At 40.2% G+C, this 19,840-nt stretch overlaps 1 protein-coding gene across 5 annotated transcripts in view; it reads right to left on the minus strand.

Annotated features, from left to right (window-relative positions):
- Positions 1–19,840, minus strand: part of SPOCK3 (SPARC (osteonectin), cwcv and kazal like domains proteoglycan 3) — a 424,772-nt gene that overhangs the window by 235,535 nt on the left and 169,397 nt on the right. The window contains exon 4 of one of the 5 annotated variants that reach the window (XM_089912670.1): positions 10,859–10,869. The exons of the other annotated variants lie outside the window; for them this stretch is intronic. Within the exon in view, the coding sequence (XP_089768796.1) occupies positions 10,859–10,869 (11 nt within the window). The remainder of the gene's footprint in view (positions 1–10,858; positions 10,870–19,840) is intronic. 5 annotated transcript variants of the gene reach the window in all.

Below are 19,840 nucleotides of genomic sequence, written 5' to 3' on the forward strand. Positions count from 1 at the left end.
GTATTAGGAAGAATATATTTTTCACAATTTACAATATACAGATTCACACACATCCGCACATTTTCTCCTATTCCGTTTGTCATAAGATTGGGGAGATGCCCCCCTTTCCACACTCCCACGTGTGGGCAGGATCCCTCACTTCACCCTCAGAGACATTGACTCTCTTCTTCCGGAACCACGAGTCTCTGCGTTACTGAAGTCATGTCTGTAACAACCGTCTCTGATGTAAGCGCCCAGCCTAACGTGAGACAAAACAAAACCCGACAAAACTCCTTGGTCTTTACTGAGACTTCCCCATTATTTTCTCTAGAGTATATCGATACTTTGTATTTCTTTCTTTTCCTTCACTCCCACATTTATCCTGCTCTGAATTCCACTCCCAAATTGTCAGATTCAGCAGTTACTTTCCTGTAAATATCCTGCTCAGGCCTCTCTGTGGAGCGGACACAGCCAACACTTCCCCAAAGCATCTCCCAGCTCCTGTGTCACTGTGAACCCCGGATCCTCTTCCCACCTCATCAGCTACTCCCACTCCCTCTCAGTGTCCTCTGGGACTGTCCCTCAGTAGCTGGAGTTGCCCCAGGATCTGGTCTCTTTTCTGCCTTCCGTCTCTCTGTAAGGGTCCTCATCCATCCCCATGAATTTTAATATCATGCGTATGTTGAAATCTAACGACAGGCCAGACTTCTCTGAGTTTATAAACCCCTCGCCTGTTTCACATCTCGAATGGATACCACATTGGCCTTTTAAACGAATATGTTCACAACGGAGCACCAGATGGTGATGACAATGATGATTATTGTCATTGTTCCCTCCCTTCCAGGCTGTCCTGACCTTACAGAGCACCACAATCTGCTCAGGTGACCATCACAGGGCACTGGAAATCCTTGACGACTGTTTCCTCTCCTTCCGTCTCCATGCGCAATTCATCAGTGAGGTCCCTTGTTTCCACCTTTAAAATGTTATCGCTGCCACAGCCCTGCCCTCCACCTGCGGCCACTACCATCCAGTCCACGTCACCGCTGTGGCTCCACAGTCCCTCCTGCAGACCCTCAAACAGGGTCCACCCGTCCCTTCCTTGGGGCCTCCACACAAGCGGCTCCCCTGTCTCTCTCTTCTTCCTGTGCTTTGCGTGATGACGTCCACTTTGGCCTCCTTCTCAGGCTGTGATGTCACACTTTCAAGAGGTCTGACAACTCGCGCATTAGGACATCATGCCAATTCCATCTTGATCGCAGCAGTGACCTCATACTGTATTTACATACCTATTCTTTTTTATTTTTAAGATTTTTTTTGGATATGGATCATTTTTAAAGTCTTTATTGAATTTGTTACAATACTGCTTCTGTTTTATGTTTTGGTTTTTTGGCCACGAGGCATGTGGGATCCCAACTCCCCGACCAGGGATCGAACCCGCACCCCTTGCGTTGGAAGGCAAAGTCTTAACCACTGGACCACAAGGGAAGTCTCTACATATACCTATTTTTTACTTTAGAAAAATTATATTAGATTTTAGCCTCCACAAGATGAAAATGTATGTCTCTTTTATTCATTAATATATACGCCATGCCTAGAAGTACTGGTATATTGCAGAAAATAAAATGGTTGAATAAAGAAATGAATAACTATCTAACCAACTAAATAACTAAATAACTAAACAAATAAATTCAGTAATATCTTGTTTAGTCCTCCTCCATTACCATCACCAAGAATTTTCGAAATCATATCAACTTAGAGCTCTCTGCAGTGGAAAGTATGCTGTGTCCTTAACAAAGAGTGTACTGGCAATATAAAGCTGTCTTTCCAAGATTTTATAGTTCTCTCTCTTCTGTCATTTTATGTGGAAATAATCGAAACACTTTCATTGTAAGCCCACATAATAATGAACACATTAAACAATAACCACTAGAGATGAAAATAACAATCATTTTAGGGCTATCCAAGCAAATGATTTTAGGTCAATTCTGAATTTTACTAATTGGAGTTTGGACTTACGATTACATTTCCATACATGATCTGGAAGAAATATACATTTGAGTCACTAGACTGACAAGTTAAAACTAGTAGAGATATGAGATGTAAAACTCAAGACATTTATTTTTTAGACATCTTCTTAACGTGGTGTCCCTATATTTAGACAGCCCATGTCTGCATCCAAAGAAGCATTCCTAGGAGCTAGGATAGTAGCCAATTATTAATAAAGCGGCAATATTTATAATTTATTAATCCGTCTCCCCCAAGTTCTTTCCTGAGGTAATTTGTCCAAGAAGTATAAATGGTAAGATAAAGTTGTACAAATACATAGATTTGCATTCCAATGATACAATCATTAACTTTGAGGATGTTTTTTCTATATAGAATGGAGTCTATACTCAACAGGGTAAAATGCAGCAATGGTGTCGTAGGAAAGAGACAACTGAAGGACTGTCAGCTCCATTCCTGCCAGTTTCTGCCCCCGACACCCTCTACTTGGCTCTGACGCACCGCACAGCACAGAGCTGGGTGAAACTAAGATCTCATTTATTTTTCACAAATACATTTTAAAAGACATTTATATTTAAACGTATACTGTCTCCATGTGAAATTATATGGTTATGTGTCTATTAAACTAACCCTGTTTGAAAGCCAAGAGTATAGTGCATTTTTTACATGATATATTGAGTTTTATTAAATACATGCCTCCCCGCTCAAGAAAAGGAATATTATCGGTATTACACTACCTTAGAGACCCCCTGTGCGCGTCCCTGGTGGCACCCCCTTCTTTCCACCAGAAAGGTAATCCCTGCCCTGAATTTTGTCTTTGGAATCTCCTAGCTTTTCTTTAAGTTATAGAAACATACATTTATAGGCCTGCCCTGAGTATATGCAGCCCTGGCCAAGAATACATGGAAGCCTATGGACCATATACCCAAATGTATAAAATTTATAAATCAAGCTAGCAAAGTGTCAATTTAAAAAACAGTACGTTTTTTGGCCTCCTGCCTGGAAAAGTGAACCTTCTTGAAAACCTAGAAAGCCAGATTCCAATTTCTCAGGTTACCAACGAGGTTGAGCATTTTTGCACCTTTACTGGCCATTCTTCTGCTGTAAGATGATTAAGTATTTTGTGATTTTTCTAATGGGTTGTTTTTTTTTCTTACTGATTTTTTTTTTTGAGTCATAGAAGGGTTTTACATATTCTAGATACTAACCCTCTGTCCAGTTACAAGTGTTGCAAATACTATTAACTTGGGTTTCCCACAGCAACTAGCCTCATGCCTTATGCATAGTAGGTGCTTAACAAATATGCACTGAGTTGGAAATATATCTCCCCATTTACCTGAATATAATAAAGCAAGAGAAAGAAAGACCAAGCATCACGGAGATGTCTGTAATGCAGTGACGGTTCCTCTTAGGGAAATGATAGAAAACCTAAGAAATAGCATCTTCCCTCAGCTATATGCTAATCAGTCTTCAGACTATTATGTATGAAAAGAATAATTCACGCTAACTGAAGCAGCTGCACTTCTACCTAGAAAATGATACTTCTTATAAAATCTAATACCACAAGCATATTAAAATGCCTTTGAATTGTCACCATGTTCATATTTTTCCCAGTAATGCATTCATCTCTCTCTTGATAATGTACGAGATGAAAGAAAAGGTTATATGACCTTTCAGGATCCACTAAGATCTCAGGGGGATTGGTCACCGGGATCTAAAACATCGACAGCAACACAAAGAAACGCTGAACTTTTCAGCACAGGTCAGGAGGATTTTCCTGAGGCAGCATTTCCTCCCTGTCCACGTGACACACATCACTAAATAATTTTTTATAAAATTAACTACTTTCGCCATCCTCCAATAACACTGTTCTACAAACCCTAGAAAAGAATTCTCAGTGAGAAAACGTCAAGGATATAATTTGATGAACTGTATACTGCAGTTCGATTCCCACATAAGCAGCCCTCCGTCCCCAACCCCTCCCCACAGCTGCCCCATTTAATCAACTGCTGAACTGGCCAAACATCACTACTGAATCTGTGAGTGCAAAATGCTTTGCACTGATATTATTACAAAATGCTGAGTAGTTCTGTTTCTGTTTGTTGCTATCCCCCCCCCACCTTTAAAAATTCTTGATATGAGGACCAACAAGATAGATGTCACAGTCAGACTGAGCTCCATAAGAGGGAGAGATTTCTGGGGTCACAACAGCAGATACTGGATGAACAGGACCTGTGTAAAAGGACTCAGCCCCGAAGCACACAGACGGCCTCAGTACAAAGACTCTTCTCTGTTCTAAGACCACAAACAATTCATGAGTTTTTCCTTTTCGCTTCTTAGCAGCCAGTCTATCTTTTCTATATTATTAACTACAGATTATGAAATGTATACAATGGTATCTTGGTTAAAGTTTCATTAAAAATTAATGTTTGTCCTTTCTAATAATTTTGTCTTTTAACAAGAACTCTTTAATTTTTGTCTTTAATGGTCAAATTTTTAGTTCAATGCATGGATACATCTGCTTCTTGTCCTTAAAACTGAAGCGGGATAGATGATATTGTTTTGGAAGAAAACAGGAAATTGCTACCTAGAAGCCACTCAGATACAGACTGGGGATTGTCTACACAAAAAATTAGACAGTTGAGCTTCTTGAAGAGAAGCCCAGGGCATAATATTCTTTTGACAACTTCATCATTCTTTATTAGGTTTTTGAATCACTGCTGAGACTTGGAGAGAAATGGACCAACTGCAGTCTTTTTCATCACAGGGTGGCTTTGGATTGTTTGAAACCAAGGACCCAAGAAATTCCTCCCAATGAGAATTTAACATTGGAATGAGCATCAAAGCACGAACTTCCTTTCAAAATGCTCGCAAAAATCATCAGCTTGCTATAATTTACACAGCCTGGTCAGGCAAACTGGCAACAAGTAACACCTTCTTCTGGACCCATTATTCTGAAGACACGGAGATAACAGTGGAAACTGCGGTTACATCAAACCGTCATATTAAAATGAGATGACACATTCCACTGTGTTGCACATCTGCCTACAAAGAAAAACTGCTTGCAGAAAACATGCCAATTATACTCATTTTTTTGGTGTTCATTAAACATTCAGGACTTAATGTTGTGTTCAGTATTAGAATTTCATTAAATGGATAAACACCTACAATGATCATAATCCGTGGAAATCATTCTAAGAGCTCGGAAGTTTCAGTATGGGCTGTAAACATAAAATAATAAAACGCACCACATTTTCTGGCATTCAGATTAACACTAGAATTACATAATCAGGTGAAAAGGTAGACAAATTTTATTTTCACATTAAAAAATATAGAGACCAATTCATGGAATGAGAGTTATTTATTCTGTGAAGCTAAAGGGGAAAAGGAGATGCCTCATCTCTCAAAAGAAACTTTTAATCTCACCAACACCAGAATATCAAAATTTCTATGTTGGTTTGCTACATCTGTGCAAAAGGAATGGATGAAGGTTCAGCTGACGTTATAGCCCTGAGCTCTGAAAGTCTGCCATACTGTCTGTTCCCCTTTCTTCTACAATACTCTATTAAAATATATGGAATTTTGAAACACAGAGAATCTGCAAGTAAAATGATTCCACTTCAAAATTAATTCTTCCAAGTTTCCCATATTCCTTAAACTATTTTTGCCTTTGATCCTCACTGACTCCTAAAGCAAAGTAACATGCCGGGAAGCAAAACACCTCAAAGTCAAGTTTTTACCACGTTCACTTGTTCAAGAATTTTTCTCTGATTTCCCACAGGTCCTTTGCTCATAGGCAGCCCCAACCCTTCCTTCCAGGTGACTTCCACGGGGCTCCCATTAGTAACGCAGGCAGCCCGGCAGCAGGAGCACGTGTTACTGGTGGCCTCCCGGGACCCGCCAGCCCAGCCTTGGTGATCGGCGTGGGGATCCGGGCCTCCCCAGGACCAGGCTCAGATGCTTCCAAGCTGCCTTCCCCACTGGTAAGTTTAAAGCACGTGGATACAGGAGTCGTGCGTGAATCCTGTGATGTGACGTGTGTCATCACAAAAGCAGGCTCCCGATTCCCGATCACTGCGACACCGCAGCGGGGAGACTACAGCAGCCGTGAAAGGGGCTCTCACCTTCCAGGAGAGAAATAATAGGATATATCTGTGTCGGGGAACAAAGGCCACGGTTCTATGGATTTTATATGGTAATGGCTATATGTAGTCATTTATCACAAATTCACAGGTTTCTTCCACACGTCCTCAAACAAGCCATCCAAGTCATCCAAAGGCCGATCGGGTTCACCTTCCAGGTGCACTCCGCCCCCCCCACCGTCCCCCATACCCCCCAGATTACAAGATCACCTTCTGACTCTGAGCCTGGACTGTCAGCCTGCTTCCTCAAGGCACCTGCGGGAGCCCCTGGGACAGGAGATTCATCTCTTGTCCCTCTCTCCACCAAAGCCCTCCTGTGGCCGCCCACTACCCTTAGGATAAAAGCCAGGACCCTTACGTGATCTAAAAGCACCGTAAAAGCTACAAGCTCCCCTCTCTCAGACCTGGCATCTCACCTCCCTTGTAGACACTCCTGCCTTGGTTCTGTCTTTGGGGTACATGCCGAGGTTGCTTTTGCCACAGGTCTTTTCACTCTCTGTTCTCCGTGCCTGGATCACTCTTCCCTGACACCTGAAAATGACTGATTTCATCGGGTAATTTTTAATCATCTATCCTGAGAAGGCTGCCCCCCACCCCCTGTATCTCCCTTTAGTCAGCTCTATTTTACCTTATCATCTGTCACAACCTTACATTATTCTGAGTATTGTGTCATTTCTTTATTTTCTGCCTTTCATTCCAAAATGGGAAAGGGACAAAATTCGGGGCTTTCTTTGCCCGAAATACACTGTAATCCAAGTGCCCCCATGAGTGATCGGCTCATGAGGGATGCCCAATATGTGTGTTCAATGAAGATTGAATTAATAAATGGACACAGAAAGCTCAAAAAAGATAAGAACAAAACAATAAACGATGAATTTGGCGACATGGAAATTACCAGTGTCCTACAGGAAAGTAGCTTCATTGCTTGAGCTGCATAAAAATTTTAAGTAAAGTAATTGTAAGTTAAAGGCAAAATTCTCCATTTATGGAAAGACAACTTGTAGGAATGTTTAATAATCATGTGCAGTATGTGGATAATCAAATGAGAAGCAAAGAAATAAAAATGAAATTGTTCTAAGAGATGTGCCAGCAAACGGCACTAGAATTGCCTGTAAGCCTTAGAAGGGGAACACAGGTAAAGAGGGAGTGTGGAGCTTTTATATGCTTGCTTGCTTTTTTTTTTTCCGCCGCACCACGTGGCTTGCATGATCTTAGTTCCCCGACCAGGGATTGAACCCGAACTTTCGGCAGTGAAAGCGCCAAGTCCTAATCACTGGACCACCAGGGAAGTCCCTATGCTTTTTTTAATCCTTGTAGAAACTTAAATTTGTTTATATACTCAAGTAAATAAGTAAACAGATAGAGAAAGGCTTAAGATATTGTACTGAGTAATAATTATTAGAGCAAGGATTACAGAGATGGGATGACTGGAGTCTAGAACCCAAGTTGAGGGACTGGAGCTTACAAGAGAGAATGATGAGGGTTCTGCTGCTAATAATAGTAACAATGACAATCGCACTGATTATGTGGAAGACTGACCAGGTGTTTCACAAGCGTTAGTTAAACTGATAACTCAGCAAGTTAGTAAACAGAGCATCAGAGGGAACACAAGGATGGCTTCCACTTTCTCTGTGAAGAAGCCGAAGCATTCACCCAAGGAACAAAACGAAGGTGGGAAAACAGGAAGCTTAATAAGAAGAGATCGTTTTACAACCACAGAACTCACAGAACAATTCCTAGAATGTGTGTATGGTCTACACCCTCGGGGGACATCAATTCTTAGAGCCACACAAGCCTCTGGATGCAGAAGGACTAGACTTTAGTCTTAAATATATTAATAAATAGCTGTGTGACTCCACAAGTGAGTTAACAGGTACCAACTGTGGCAGCGAAAGCTGGGGGCTCAGACATCACTAGGCGAAAACCCAGCTCCTGGCTCGGCCACGGATGCTTGTGTGGACTTTGCAATTCATGTAAACAACCTGAGTTTCAGTGTCTTTACCTGTAAAATGAGGACAAGACAGTACCTACCAAATAAAGTAACACATGTAAAGTGCCTACAGATTTCCTAGTAAACTTAGCAATAAATATTTAGGCATTGTTTTTCCTATGATACTCAACCCGAACCTCATCATCACCATTTCCATAATCATAAAAATCACTGCCTTATATTTAGAATGCAGGGTTGAATTAAGTTGTCTCTAAAGAGCTTTCCAGATTCAAAATCATTTTTTCTTCTAGTTGCAAACCTTATCCACATATCAGTGGACCTAATGCTAAAACAAGAAGGGACCCCAGAGAAATGATGAGGCCTGTACTCTGTTCCCACAAGTGTGTTAGCTTCTTATCTTTGTCATCAAAGCACAAACATTATAAATAATTACGTGTTGCGCCTACGACTTAAATTAATACAAGTCATGTAGTGTCTTTAATATAAAACAGGCAAAATCCCTCTAACTTTACTGAGACCCCACAGTCTGGAGTAATTTTTTATAATCATTTGGAAACTCCAATCAGTGGTCCCTGTGTCTCACATGCTACAATTTCATCTGTGAGAAGTACGCAAAGCGCCTCCAGTGGGAATGAAATACGCGCCACATTCGGGTATATGCACTCTGGGAGGCTGCTGGTCCTTAGGGCACAAGATGCCACATCATGCTCAGAGGAGGCGCCCCATGGACCAGCTCTCTGACAGCTGTCTGTAATCCTGTGTTTGTAACCAACGTAAAACTTGGTCACGACCATGACTCCACTACATACGTCTATTATTTTCCACCATGCACGTCATCCTCAAATTTTCTTGAGAGTAGATTTCAAATACACTTGGGATAATGCTAGCTACGACCGCACAGCTTAAAATGTCAGTGTCTTAATATAAGTTTGTTTTTCTGTCATAAGATGTGCCGATGAGACTGTTCCTTGGATGACCTTTCACATGGCGATTCTGGTACCAAGTTCCTTATTCCCTGTGGGTCTACCACACCCCAGGCCTTAGAATGACTGCCTTTAGTCCCTGGGCAGGAATCAGAGAGGAAGCGGTCACGCCCACTCCTGAATCGTCTCTAATGTGACAAACCTTACTTCTAGCTGGGTCCACTCACAGAAGCTCCTCACGTCACCTCACAAAGAGGACCAGGGTGAAATGCTGCTGAAAACTGTGTACCTGGCAGGGCAGCCACTTCCGGGCAACTGTCTACCCCATGGAAGGGAAGGGGGCCCCTCTGCTGTGTGGTCCATGGTCTCTGCCCACAGATGAACATCAGTGAATACAACTTACACATTCAAAATCACAATGGGAATACAGAAAATAAATAGGAAGCATAGAGTGGCATATTTTGACGATAGGCCGAACATTAAAAATGGTTTCCAAAGTATTTTAAAGAAATCTAAAGGAAATATTTAAGTAAAATAAATCAGGAATCTAGGAGAAGAAACACAAACCATTCACTGAATACAGTAGCACATGACTCTACATTCCCTAATTATCTACATAAGTCAGCTACAAGGAAAAAAAAAACACTTGGTGGGTGTGGACACATGAATAATAACCTGTATCCACCATTATAGTGTCATACAGAGTAGTTTCACGGCCCTAAAAGCCCTCTGTGCTCCACCTATTCATCCCTCCCCCCTTCTCCCCCAACCCCTGGCAACCACTGATCTTTATACTGTTTCCACAGTTTTTGCCCTTTCCAGAACGTCATATAGCTGGAATCACACAGAATGCCATCTTCTTAGACCGACTTCTAAATATCGGCTTAATAACATCCATTTCAGCTTCCTTCATTATCTTTTCAGGGCTTGATAGCTCATTTCTTTTTAATGCTGAATAACAGTCCACAGCCTGGATGCTACCCACGTTATTTACCCATCACCGGCCGAAGGACATCTGGGTTGCTTCCGTGTTTCCGCAATTGTGAAAAGAGCTGCTATAAACATGCCCGTGTGCAGGTTTTCTTTGTGGACATACATTTTCAGCTCAACTGGGTAAACACCAAGGAGTGTGATTGCTGAAACACGTGGTTAGGATATATTTATTTATGTAAGAAACTGTCAAACCGTGTTTCAAAGTGGCTGCACCAACCTGCATTCCCACCAGCAGGGATGGGAGTTCCTGTTGCTTCACATCCTCCCCAGGCTTCAATGCTGTCAGTGCTGTGAATTTCCGCCATTCTAACGGGTGTAGAGTGGAATCTCGTTGTTGTTGTTTTAATTTGCATTTCCCTGATAGCGTAGGATGTGGAGCATCTTTTCTTCTGCTTATTGTCATCTATACATCTTCTTTGGTGAGGTATCTGTTAAAGTCTGTAGTACATTTTTAAATTCAGGTTATTTGTTTTGTTATTATTGAGTTTTAAGAGTTCTTTGTATATTGGGGATAACAGTCCTTTATCAGATGTGTCTTTTCCAACTATATTTTTTCAGTCTGTGCCTTGTCTTCTCATTCTCTTGACATTACCTTTTGCAGAAGTTTTTACTTGTCATGCAGTCCACCTTATCCTTTCTTTCTTTCATAGATTGTGTCTTTGATGTTCTATATCAAAAGGCAGTGCCGTACCTAAGGTCGTCTAGGTTTCTCCTTTGTTATCTTATAGGAATGTAACAGTTTTGTGTTTTCCATTAGATCTGTGGTCCATTATGAGTTTATTTTTGTGAAAGATGCAAGGTCCGTGTCTACATTCAGTTTTTGCATGTGGATGTCCAGTTGTTCCAGCACCATCTGTTGAAAAGACCATCTTTGCTCCTTTGTCAAAGATTAGCTGACTACCTTTATGTGGGTCTACTACAGGGCTCTCTATTCTGTTCCACTGATCTATTTGTTTATTCTTTCCCTGAAACCATCCTGTCTTGATTACTGCAGCTTTATTCTAAGTCTTGACATCAGGTACTGTCAGGCCTCCTACTTTGTCCTTCTCCTTCAATATCCTGTTGGCTATTCTGGGTCTTTTGCTTCTCTGTCGTATCCACAAAATAACTTGCTGGGATTCTGACTGGAACTGAATTGAATTTGTAGATCAAGTTGGGAAGAACTGACATCTTGACAATATCAAGTCTTCTTACACATGAACATGGAATATCTATTTATTTTGTTCTTCTTTGATTTCTTTCAACACTTTTGTAGATTTCCTCATATACATATTATACTCATTTTGTTAGGTTATTCCTCAAGTATTTCATTTTGGGGGCACCAATGTTAATGGTACTGTTTTGTTTATATTGAGATATAACTTACAGATAATACTGTGTAAGTTGAAGGTATACAATGAGTTGATTTGATACATTTTATATACTGCAACAGGATTGCCACTGAAACTTTCATACCTCTATACATCAGGAAACTATCATTTGTTTGTGGCAAAAACTTTTAAGGTCTAGTCTTTCAGCAATTTCGAAGTACATAACACATTATTGTTGACAGTAATCACTACGTGGTACATTCAGTCTCCAAGACTCATTCATCTTCTAGTTTCAAGTTTGTACCCTTGGACCAACATCTCCCCGAGTTCCCCCAACTGCCAGCCACTGGGAACCACCATTCTATGCTCTGTTTCTATGATTTCAGCTTTGTTAGATTCCACATATAAGTGATATCATGCAATATTTGTCTTTCTCAGTCTGGCTTATCTCAATAAGCATGATGTCCACAAGCTCCCTTCATATTGTTGCAAATGGCAGGATTTCCTTCTTTCTTATGGTTGAATAATATCTCATTGTGTGTATATATATATATATATATATATATATATATATATGCCACAATGTCTTCATCCATTCATCCACTGATGGACACTTAGGTTGTTTCCGAATCTTGGTTATTGAGAATAATGCTACAATAGACATGGAAATATATATAACTCTTCAAACTCCTGTTTTCATTTCCTTTGGATACATACCCAGGAGTGGGATTGCAGGATAATATGGTAGATCTATTTTTAATTTTTTGAGGAACCTCTATATTGTTTTCCACAGTGGCTGGACCAGTTTACATTCCCACCAACAGTGTACGAGGGTTCCCTTTTCTCCACATCGTCACCAACACTTGTTATTTGTTGTCTCTTTGATAACAGATATTCTGACAGGTATGAGTTGCTATCTCATTATGGTTTTGATTTGCATTGCCCTGATGATTAGTGATGCTGAGCATCTTATGTGTCTACTGACCATTCGTACGTCTTCTTTGAAAAAATGCCTAGACAGGTCCTCTGCCTATTCTTAAATCAGACTGTTTGTTTTTTGTTATTGACTTGTATGAGTTCTTTATATATTTTGGATAACAACCCCTTATCTGATATGTGGTTTGCAAATATGTCTCCCATTCTGTAGGTTGCCTTTTCATTTAGTTGATGGTTTCTTTTCCTGTGCAGAAGCTTCTTAGCTTGGTGTAGTCCCATTTTTGCTTTCGTTGCTTTTGCCTTTTGTGTCATATGCAAAATAGCTTTGTCGAGACCAATTCAAGGAGCTTCTTCCCTGTTTTCTTCTTGGAGTTCTACAGTATCTGATCTATGTTTAATTAATACAGTTTGAGTTAATTTTTGTAAGTGATCCGGCATCATTATCATTTATGTGGTTATCCAGTTTCCCCAGAACCATTTATTGAAGAAACTGTCCTTTCTCCATTGAGTGTTTTTGACTCCTTTGTCAAATATTAGTTGACTGTGTATGCAGGGGTTCATTACTGGGCTCTCTGTTCTGTTCCATTGGTCTATATGTCCATGTTTATGTCAGTACCATGCTGTTTTAATTATTATAGCTTTGTAGTACAGTTTGAAATTAGGAAGCATGATGTCTCTGGCTTTGTCCTTTTTCTCAAAATTGCTTTGACTATTTGGTGTCTTTTCTGATTTCATACAAATTATAGAATTGTTCTTTCTATTTCTGTGAAGAACACCACTGGAATTCAATGATTGCATTGAATCTATAGATGGCTTTGGGTGTATGGACACATCAACAACATCAGTTCTCTAATCTATGGAAGAACTTTAACCAAATTGTTAAAATGTTATTTTATTTTTAAGGTCAAATTCCACTTGTACATTTCTGGAATACAGCGATGAAATGAACTTTGTACGTTAACTGTGTATCCTTCAACCTTGCTGTGATTGCTTATTAGTTCTAGCAGGGTTTTTTGGTCAATTCTTTCATATTTTCTATATCAGATGACCATTTCATCTGCAAAGACAGTTTGATTTCTTCCTTACCAATATGTACACACTTATTTCCTTTTTGTTATTTTCAAATTAACTAGAACTTACCATATGACGTTGAAAAGGATTGGTGAGAGGGGAGAGCCTTGCTTTGCAACTGATCTTAGTGGGCAAACTTCAAGTTTCTCTCCATTGAATATGATGTTAGCTGTCGGTTTTTTGTAGATATTTTTTATCAGGCAGAGAAAGTTCACCTCTAATCCTAGTTTACTGAAAGTTTTTATTATGAATGGGTGTTGGATTTTGTCACATGCTTCTTTTGCATCTATTGATAGGATCATGTGATCTTATATAAACCAGTTTAAAGTCAAGAATAAATCATAACAATTGAAACTTCTAAATGACTAATATTTAAACAGTATTTTGTACTGCCAAGGGTGTGATAAACAGGCACCAGCATATATTGCTTGAAGTAGAGAAACCGATATAATTTCTTTGTGGGGCGTTTGGCAACATCTGTCAAGAGTTAAATATACATTCCCTTTGACTTAGCAACTCAATTGTTAGGACTTTACGGTCCAAATATGCACACGTGGACACAAAGATGCACGCCCCAGAGTGCGGTAAGTAACAGTATAAGAGGAACAGCTAGGGCTAACCCTAATGTCCATCAATGAGATACTGGGTAAATAAATGGTGGTGCATACATGTCAAGGATTTTTACGGCCATTCAAAGGAGTAAGATGCATATGCTGAGTTGCAAATGTGAAAAACATATTAAGTTAGGAAAACAAAGCACAACAACATGCATAAAACACTCCCATTAGGAGATAATTGTGTTTGTATGGATTTGTGTGTGTAGGAAGTTTCTGGAAGGGCAGGAGCGGACTGAGGGTTCTTGGGAGGGAGCGGGCACTGTGTACCCCCTTTTCCATCTTTTAAAGGGGTTCCCTTCCCACATATTGTTTTCATAAGAGTTCAAGGAAAATGTTAAAGTTGGTGTCAATTATACCATTTTTGTAAAGTATTTTCCTACTTTTTTACATTTAACTAATAAACAGTCACGTTTTTTTTCCGGTTCCTTCAAAATAGTAAATTATGACAATATAGAAACAGATTTCTATCTAGAAAAATAAAAATAATAGACAGTTTTAACCTCCTTACAGACAAAAGGATGGGGTATTTGTTTAATGTAAAAAGCAGCTACCTGGCCTGTGTAATTCTCTCTCTTCCTATAATTCAGAAATCTACTTAATGTAATTGGACTTTGAATCTGAGACTCTTAATCCCCATCACTAAAGGACATGGGTTTAGGAGATCCTAAGATCCCCCTAAAGTACATCCCTAAAACTTACCTTCTTCATGAATTACCCAGTTTTTCCTCTCTCCAAGGGCCTCACTATTCTCTGGTCTATTCTGCAAACTGTACTTCATCGAGCAATAGTTGAATCTTCCTTCATTGCACTTTTCCCCAATTCTTACTCTCTTCCTTGTATAAGAGACTGTCAGGGAACCAGAACGGATGGCAGAGAAAAGGGCTTGCGCATGAACGAACTCCTTCCATTCCCCATGCCCAGGGCTGCCCACTGGGCTTCCAGCCCTCGGAAAGGACACAGAGGACATGCCGAGGCCATCACAGGTGACTTTGCCCCAAGCCGTCCAGGAGGTCCTACGCACGGGGGACCCGCTCGTGTACTCTGGGCTTCCTGGTCTGAAATCTCTCTTCACTGGGAATGGGGAAACAGGCAGCGGTAAACGACATGAACCAGAAAAGTCATTGAAGGCAGCAAGGCTGTCCAAGTGACAGCACCTAACAGCTGTCGGGAGCGCTGACGCCCAGCTCTTCCCTCTAAGCAGCCGTCCTCACATATTCCACCATGTCCATCCTCTCCATCCTCAACAACAACATCACGCACGTCCTTTTACACAAAGTAGAAAGGAATCTTCATCTCCCACCCTCATGATGGGAGCCACCCAATCTTCTCACATACAACAGCAACTCAACCTTTACCTATTAAATACAAACACAAACAACTATAATGCAGGGAGATTAAAAGTGTTTCTAATGTGCTATGAACACAGTCATAAAGGAGAGTTTGATTCTTCCTTGGGCTGGGAGGCATGTGGGAGAAAGCCGAATTGAGATTTCTCATTCGTTAATGTTTACTGAGTGCTTACACTGTGAAAAGAGCTGTACACAAATGATGTCTTTAATTCTCACAAAAGCATAGATCGCATAATTATCATGTCTGTATTACAAACAGGAAAACTGAGTCTTGGGGAGTTTAATGTGTTCAGAGTCATCCTCTATCAGACCTCAAAGCCAGCCAGTCTAGTTTCAAATTACACACCATTAACGCTAAAAGCTTCTGCAGATTGGAGAATATGCCAGAAAAACAAGGGAAGAGATGGGCAGAGCATTTAACTAGGGAAAAACTCAGACATAATGAAAGTCTATGATTACAAAATACACAACATGTTTAGGAAAAAGTAGCAGCAGCTCACCCTTATATTATGCCCGCCCACTTTAGATCAGGTACTGTTCTAACTGTTTTTGTATATTAACTCATTAATCCTTCAAACATCATCAGAAAGTACAATTTTTCTCATTCCTTCTTGACAGAGGAAGAGACTGAAACACAGAGAGGTTAAGTGACTTGCCCAAGGTCACACAGCCAAGTAGAGGAGGTGAGACGGTGAAGGCAGGCAGTCTGGCTCAGGTGTGTGTCCTGAAACATCCCTACAGAGAGTTTCCTGTCTGACAGGGCTGCCCCCTGCCCCAAGGGCTGGGAAGCTGCCCAGTCAAGTCAGAAGGGGCTACCTGAGGACGTCAGACTTTCAACAGGAGGAAATAATATCACAGTAATGACATGAGTGCTGTGCACTTAAAAAGTACTGTCAATGTTACTCAGTGCTATATCTGAGAAATGTGCTTTCTGTTTGTGTGATGGGGAACATCTAAAGTAAAACTTGACCAAATCATGTGGACTGATGTAAATGGACAGTCTAACAAATTCAATTTTCGTCTTCTAAGCAATTCCCAAGTGGCTCTTGAGGCTGATATCAGAAAAAAAGGAGAACCAAAGAACTGCGTTTTCAACAAGAAAGGATGTGCATTAAAATATGCTGAGAAACTATATATCAGGCGGTCGTTAGCCAGAGATTTTTGTAAAGGAATGTAGGATTGTTTTAAGATAGAATGAGTTATCTCCATAATGCTTAGAAGAATGCCTCATTTATATAAATGCTTTATCAATATTAAATAGTATGTTTCAAAAGGCAGCATAATAATTAAGAGAATAAATTCTGGAACCTCAATGGCCAGGTTCAATGTCCAAATCTATCACTTGAGCAAATTCTATAAATTCTGTGTCTCAGCTTTTTTCATGAATAAAATGAGGTAATAACTGTAACCCACTTCACCTCACATCACTGTTGTGAAATTAAATTAGTTATGCATACATGTGTCTGTATGCAACTATACACATACATATACACACAAATATATATTTTATATAGTATGTATATCTTTAGAAAAGTTCCAGACATAAATGAAACACTATGAAGTTTAGCTATTATCTGTGTCTTAAAAAGAGGAAATCAAACGTTACACTAATTCACTGTAGTAATCAAAATATTACGACCTGTTTCTTAAATGCAATTAATATTAAAAGGTAATATGAGCTGTGGACTTTGGGGGACCCTGACGTGTCAGTGTAGGTTTACAATTGTAACAAATGTCCCATCTGATGGGGGTGGTGACACTGGGGAAGCTGTGCACATGTGGGGCAGGGGGCACGTGGGAAATTCTCTAACTTCTGTCCAATTTTGCTGTAAACTGAAAACTGCTCTGAAAAATAAAGTCTATTAAAAAAATGGTGTTGCAAACGGTCTATATTCTAACCAAAGAGATTCATGGAGATACTCCATGAGTTACATAAACATCTGTCCAAAAACACAATTGAAGTCCATTTATTATAAAAAAGGAATGCTTATATAAAAAAGGTAGACATGATTTCAAATCTTAAATCTGCCCTATTTCTCTCCCTCTCTCTCTGTCTATACGAGTAATCTCAGGCAGAATACCCAGAATCTCTGAGCTTCAGCTTTTGTTTCTGTATAATGGGCGCAATAATCTTTGGTATAAAACACCAGGGTTGTTGTAAAAACTAAATCAATTTAAGGCACTCAGTGAAGAGCTTTGCACACGTTAAGGTTGAAATAAATGTTGGATTTCACTCTCCCTAAGAACAATATCAATGCCTTCATGTACCATAGAGGGTCATTACTTCAAAATAGTTATTGTAAGTTCAATTCAGTTTAAATATTTTGCTAAACTTACGCCTTGAGATTGAATCCTCCCATCATAAATATGTCAGTAGTATAGCCATGGAAATATAAATACCATAGCCATGCATTTAATAATTACCCAAAGGAATTCGATCTTCTTTTAAATAAGGTCATTAAAACTATGAATTCCAAAAGTATATAGTTAAAATAGAGGAGCTTTAGGATTCACTCCTTTGATATCTATTTTTGATAAGGAGCATTTTAAACTAGCTTCACCATTCTTTGATTTAATACCTTCTTAGGAGGCCAAAAGCATTTTCTTATTGATTTTATTTTCAACCTTTGGTGTAAATGAAGCAGAAATTAACAGGGCTGGTTCTATCCTGTAACAACTTCTTCAACCTTGCTCCTTGCTTATTTTGCCAAACCTTTTTTTTTTTTTTTTTAAATACCAGCAGCATCGATTGAAGCCCAAAACACTGATCTAGAAATAGTGCTAATCACCAGCAGCTGTACAGGCAGCAAAGGAGCAAAAGCCCTGGGCTCTGCTCACAATATGCAAACCCTGGACCCCTGTTCACAACACACAAACACTAGGGAACAAAACCCTTAGCTACCTGCATACTGGGAGCTCTTCCCCAGAGTAACAATGTGAAACGGGATCAGAGCCATACCTGGGAAGCCAGCACACACTTCATATCAAACCACTTACACAACTGGCTATGCTGCCATCGTGGAAAGCGTGCTGCAGTCCATGTGCTTTCTCACTGTTCATAAAACTATTTGGTTTCACAGTGATGGAAATGGAAAGAGTAACAGAAAGCTGCACAAGAACACAGGCTTCATGCTGGTCTGAGACCAATTCTTCACAGAAAAAGCCATCAGCAGACAAACATCAAAACACATGACGTTAGGGCTTCCCTGGTGGCGCAGTGGTCGAGAGTCCGCCTGCCGATGCAGGGGACATGGGTTCGTGCCCCGGTCAAGGAGGATCCCACATGCCGTGGAGTGGCTGGGCCTGTGAGCCATGGCGGCTGAGCCTGCGCGTCCGGAGCCTGTGCTCCGCAACGGGAGAGGCCACAACAGTGAGAGGCCCGTGTACCATAAAAAAACAAAACAAAAACATGACGTTAAACACCACATATGTGGAAGTTTACACAACGCTCTACGTCTGCAAAGCCAGCGTGAAGTACAGAGTGAGCTTTGGAAGCAGGCTGTTTCTCTGGTCAGAAGACAATTCATGTTATTTAAAGCACTAAGGAAGGAAATATTTACCAATTATCTGAGGTATTTGCAAACCTAAGGCGAGTACCTACCAGTTTCTTCAAACAGTTATGGACTAATCTCTCTCTCACAACTTCATATCTTCCTCACCCTTTTTTACTGGCAATAACTTATTTGTTTCAATCATTCAATACATTTACTTTAAAACATTTGTTGACTGACTTCTACACCCTTCCCAGACCACCTTCAACAAATAAGCACAGAAAACAACTTCTAGCCTGAGGTTATCTAGACTAACCAATTCAATTGATCAAACTACTCATTTTTTCCTCTACATGTTCTATAAATAACGGTATTTCAATACACTCTTCAACAAAAATATACACGAGCCAGTAAGTATGCCAGGTTCTGAGTATAAAGTGGTGAATAAGACACAAACCCACTTTCAGGAAATACCCAGTCAATTGAGGAGATGGTGTTCGACGATTCATCACCAGCATGGTGGGCGCCACAGGATGAGAAGTCCAGGGCGCTGAGGTAACAGGGACAAGCGTGTGCTACCTAGTTGTGGGGGGCGGGGGAGCTCAGGAAGAACTCTTTGGAATAAGGCAAGGATTCATTCTTCTCTTACATGAGGTCGAGGAAAGAAACAATAAGTTGTTCCTATAAATGAAAAACAGTAGGAATTTCTAACCTAAGCAACGTAAATGGCCGAAATTGATTAACTAAGCTCCTTTTCTCTGTTTCCATGCCTCACCCCCCAAAACACACACAATCCCCCAACGTAAGCTCTACATTACTTACATTAGTCGATTATTTCCATTACTGATCACACTGCATGGTAGCCCTCCTTCCCTAAGTGCTGTATAAACATGCCCTATGTGCCGACATCCTCAAAGCACGTCGAATATTAAATTCATTTCTTCGGAAACTAGTTTTTTATTTATTGAATATAGTGCGTACTGAGTGCAATTTTTAAAGTCTCTATCGGAAACAGAAGTGGTATTTACAAAAACACTCCGATGCCCACCTCCTCCAAGCTCAGTCCTCACGCAG

The sequence above is a fragment of the Delphinapterus leucas genome, chromosome 6 (assembly GCF_059928025.1).
Source record: "Delphinapterus leucas isolate spDelLeu-1000000601 "Yukka" chromosome 6, BTC_Dleu_Yukka2, whole genome shotgun sequence".
NCBI lineage: Eukaryota > Metazoa > Chordata > Mammalia > Artiodactyla > Monodontidae > Delphinapterus > Delphinapterus leucas.